Source organism: Solanum stenotomum, chromosome 8 (genome assembly GCF_019186545.1).
Source record: "Solanum stenotomum isolate F172 chromosome 8, ASM1918654v1, whole genome shotgun sequence".
Classification (NCBI taxonomy): Eukaryota; Viridiplantae; Streptophyta; class Magnoliopsida; order Solanales; family Solanaceae; genus Solanum; species Solanum stenotomum.
In genome coordinates, this window is record NC_064289.1 from 3,245,306 (window position 1) to 3,250,048 (window position 4,743).

Below are 4,743 nucleotides of genomic sequence, written 5' to 3' on the forward strand. Positions count from 1 at the left end.
AAATGGTGAATGAAAGGGAAGGATTGGTGTCCTTGGCACTAGGAGAGGTGCAACAGCCCAGCCCCTTTTTCCCCAAAAATCCGACTTTTTCCCCTTGTTTCTTTCCAATTCTAAACCCTCTCAACCTCAAGGTTTCAGCAGCAACACTTAGAATCATAAAGACCCTTATTATACAATAGATTCAACTCAAAAATCACAGCCAGAAATCTGTACTAAATCAACAAGAACTTCAACACAACACCACTACAACTTCAACAACCAATAAATCTTCTCTTGGAATTAAAAACGAGTTGGTGTGTGGGGGTATGAACCAACCAACACTAAGGATCATCAATCTCTCAACATACAATAGATCACAACTCAAATACACAGCCCAATCCTGTCCCACAACCAACCATAACTTCAACAACACAACTAACAACATCAACAACAACTAACAACTTCAACAACAAATCCAATCTCTTCTCAAATCATAAAAACGAGCTTGGTATGTGGGGGGAAAGGATAAACCCACACTAAAGACTCACATACCTTGATAGGGATCCCCCCCGACGAAAATCCACAATGATCTTGACAAATCTTGTTGATCTTCTCTTCTTCTTCTCCTTCTTCTCTTCTTCTTCTCTTGAACCCTAACTCTTTCTCTTTCAAAATGGGACAAAATGATCCAAAGATCAGCCTAATACAACAATATAAGCTCAAAAGAAATGATTTGTGAAAAGACTAAAATGCCCTTAAATTTCCGGACGGATTCCTTGCCAACTGCCCCAAATTTCAAAGGGCATAACTCGCTCATACAAACTCGGAATCGAGCAAACTTGGTGGCGTTGGAAAGATCATTCCACAAGCTTAGAAACCATAACTGGAACTACTCCTAACTCATTCTGAGCTAGGAGTTAAGACTGCTCAAAGTTGGCCAAAAACTCACTGATTTCCACACTTAGCCAAATTTCCAGATTTTTGAACTTAGCCAAATTTTCCAGATTCTAGACTGCCAAATTTCCAGATTTTAAATTTTTCCAAAAAAATGACTATTTCCAAATTTCAAGCTTCTTCATATTCATTTTAAATTGTCGGATGTTACACTTTGTACACGGATATATGTGGTATGACTTGTAAGGTGTTAATTCAAATGAGTATTTTACGGCAGGAACAGGCTTGTTTGCTGGAACAATGTAACGTTGCTTGATTTACTCCTTGAAGGCAATAATGAACAGGCTCCTAATGATCAAGATGGAGGTGCAGATGAAGAACAGGATCATGATCAAAATGGAGGCGCTAATGAGCAGGTTCCTAATGAGCAAGATTTAGGCTCTAATGAGAAAAATACTGATCAAAATGGAGATGCTAATGAACAAGATTTAGGCACTAATGAGCAAAATGTTGATCAAGATGGAGACGCTAATGAACAAGATTTAGGGTCTAATGAGCAAAATGCTGATCTGGAAGAACAAGTTCCTAATCAAGATGTAGATATCGTTGAGGCAATGGGCAATATTGATCTAAATGCAAACATTTGAATCAACTATTGATCAAAATGCTGACATCCATAGTGCAGAACCAGCTTATTACAATAGAGTTCATATTAATTCATAACTGTGTGATATTCTAATTTCTTTTTTTGGTTTTTGGATTACACTACATATTGATTTTGGAGAAAAGCAATTGACATTTGACATGTTTTAGCTCGAGTACTTCCCTTCTCTATATGCTGCTAATTATGAATTTATCTTTTAATTTCTTGTAATCTACTGGTTAAAAGTCACTGCAACTGCTGTACAATTGTCTTTGTTTCAACAAGCGTAGTTGCTTATTTCCATAGATTTTGCTTAATAGTAAATGCTATATCTAACTAAAGTGACAGTGCATATTTCCTTTGCTTAATAGTTAATGTTAAGTTGCAGCTTCTGTCTTGTTTGACTAAGAAATTATCCTCAAACTTTAACTACTCTGTGTTAGACTTGTCCAACTGAAGGCGCTAATTACAGACTGTGGAAATGTCTCCAAATGAACTCAAGAGGGATGATTATGTAGTGTTGCTGTATATCCAAATACAGTTTGGCACAAAAACGAAAACTTTAAAAAAAAACATAGTTAAGGAAAATGGCTTCGCCCGGACTCGAACCGGAGACCTTCAGTGTGTTAGACTGACGTGATTGATGGTAAGTGGTAACTGTGTTCAACTGAAATACCAGAGGAATAAACAAAAAAAGCTGGAGAACAGAAAATACTAAATTCACTATGAACCCTTAAGGAATTTATTCCCTTCCCGATTTCGTGGATTATTTTCTCCTAGGATAAAACATATATAGTTAAGAAGTAGCGGTATCTCAAACTTCAATAACTTTAGCGAACTCAAAAATCAACAACGAAATCACACAAAGACCCAACTTTGTTTGTAAGAACATGTATGCAAAAGAAAAAGAAAATTTGAAGTTAAATAGCTAGATAACCCTTTCTATTTATAGCCAATGATATGGATTAAATAGGTGTGAATTCACCTGTTCAGAACATGCATGGTGTCATTTGGGAGAGGAGATGTCTGTTCGGAAGGAACATGTAACGGCCCAACCTGCTAGTGATATTGTCCGCTCTGGGCCTAGGGCCCGCACGGCTTTAAAACGCATCACTAGTTGGTAATGTCTGCTTACTGATATACCCAATATCTCTCCCGTGTTTTGCCGATGTGAGACTTCTAATTTTAAGCTGGGAGTGTCACAGAAAACATGTCCTTTCCATAAATTTTCTGCAAATTTTAAATTAATTTCGCGAGTTAATTAATAATTTTATGAATTAATTAATGAGAATGATGAATAAATTTTGACTAAAAAATTATCAACCAATCATTTGAATGGGTGCGGGAGCACTCTCTTTTAAGAGCTAATGGAAGTATTTCTTAATATAAAGACAATATTTATCCTCTATTCAATCAATGATGGAGAAAATAGTTTTGGAGGGAAAAAATTATAATTTCGTAAAAGGGAAAAATAAAATAAAATTTATCCCTGGTAAACGGTTAAAAAAATTTCAGAGTGATTTCAAAACAGAGCTCTTCTCAAATAGTATTCAAGAATCAAGAATAAATATAATTTCAGTTTTGGGCATTTCTCCTCTGCTATAATTTTCACCCATTTTCTTTTTCTTGAATTCTCATTGATCATCAACTCTTTTCTCCCTAGTAAAAGGTTAGAAAATTTTCAGAGCGATTTGAAAACAGAGCTGAAGAAGCCATTTCAAAACAGAGCTCTTCTCAACTAGAATCAGAATCAAGAATTAATATAATTTCCGTTTTGAGCAATTCTCCTCTGTTTTAATTTTCACCCATTTTTCCTTTTCTTGGATTCTCGTTGATCACCAACTCCATCCATCTTTGGTGAGTAGTTTGTCTTTTCTTTCCATTGATTTTTCCAGCTTTTATATTTCTCTAACACTTTCTTCTTTATTCTCTAATAGGTCAAACATGGCTATTAGGATGGGACAGAATTTGCCTGAATACAATCATATCCCTTCTGTTCATTACTTCTACTGTTGTGGTTGCGGAGCTCATGTTGCAATCATCTATTACATTCCGGCTCTACGGATTATTGCTCAAGTGTATATATCCAGGTTCAGGGTTGAAGTAGCAGAGAACGAGCCACAACATGGAGTAATACATGGCATGAACTTGACCGTAGCCGTGACTTACTGTGTCCAATGTGGAAACCTTCTCATGTGGAAAATTGTAAGATACTAGTAATATTAAAGATCATTTGAGTTTCATGATAACAAGAAGGATTTGTTGCTCTTTTTTATTCCCTCTTAAATTACTGAACTTATGATTTCTCCAGATTGCCGTCTCCCAACCGTCTAGTGTTTATAGAGTAGGAGGATCCATCTTGAGATTGTAAGTTTCTAATTATGAAATTGCAGATTGAGACGTATGTACATGTATATCTATGGTATGACTTGTAAAGTGTTAATTCAAATGAGTATTTTGTTGCAGGGACGCGGTTATTAGCTGGAACAATGTAACGTTGTTTGATTTTCTCAATGGAGGCAATAATGAACAGACTCCTAATGATCAAGATGGAGGTGCAGATGAACAACAAGATGGAAACGCTAATGAACAAGATTCAAGCGCTAATGAGCAAAATGTTGATCAAGATGGAGACGCTAATGAACAAGATTTAGGGTCTAATGAGCAAACTGCTGATCTGGATGGAAATGGAGGCATTAATGAACAAGTTCCTAATCAAGATGTAGCTATTGTTGAGGGGCTGGGCAATATTGATCTAAATGCAAACATTTGAATCAACTATTGATGAAAATGCAGATAGGGCACTCATGATGCAGAACCAGCTTATTACAATAGAGTTCATATTGTACGAGTATTAATTCATAACTGTATGATATTCTGCTTTCTTTTTTTGGTTTTTGGATTTCACTACATATTGATTTTGGAGAAAAGCAATTGACACTGAACATTTGACATGTTTGAGCTCGAGTACTTCCCTTCTCTATATGCTGCTAATTAGTTTGTCTTTTGACTACAATCTACTGCTTAAAAGTCACTGCAACTGCCGTGCAATTGTCTTTGTTTCAACAAGTGTAGTTGCTTCACTAGTATGGGAGATTTAAAATGTTTGATTTTGAAAAATAGGCATAAATCCCTTATAGTTGAGTAGGATTTTATTTGTTTCAATCGAGGATACAATGTATATAGAACAAATCACACATAATTTTGACCTTATGTATCTTGAGATA

General features: G+C 35.7%; 1 protein-coding gene across 1 annotated transcript; it reads left to right on the top strand.

Moving 5' to 3' along the window:
* Window positions 1–3,460: 3,460 nt before the first annotated feature.
* LOC125873296 (uncharacterized) lies at window positions 3,461–4,289 on the top strand. Its single transcript, XM_049554206.1, has 4 exons — window positions 3,461–3,721; window positions 3,828–3,883; window positions 3,983–4,133; window positions 4,182–4,289. Exons 1-4 carry the CDS (start codon window positions 3,461–3,463, stop codon window positions 4,287–4,289), a joined length of 576 nt encoding a protein of 191 aa, XP_049410163.1.
* Window positions 4,290–4,743: the final 454 nt, after the last annotated feature.

What these genes read in the sequence shown, in the direction of transcription:
- LOC125873296 (XM_049554206.1), top strand. Translation starts at nt 3,461, where the DNA reads ATGGCTATTAGGATGGGACAGAATTTGCCTGAATACAATCATATCCCT. An exon ending in ACCTTCTCATGTGGAAAATT is followed by an intron (nt 3,722 to 3,827) that starts GTAAGATACTAG and finishes TGATTTCTCCAG; the next exon opens with ATTGCCGTCTCCCAACCGTC. An exon ending in GGAGGATCCATCTTGAGATT is followed by an intron (nt 3,884 to 3,982) that starts GTAAGTTTCTAA and finishes ATTTTGTTGCAG; the next exon opens with GGACGCGGTTATTAGCTGGA.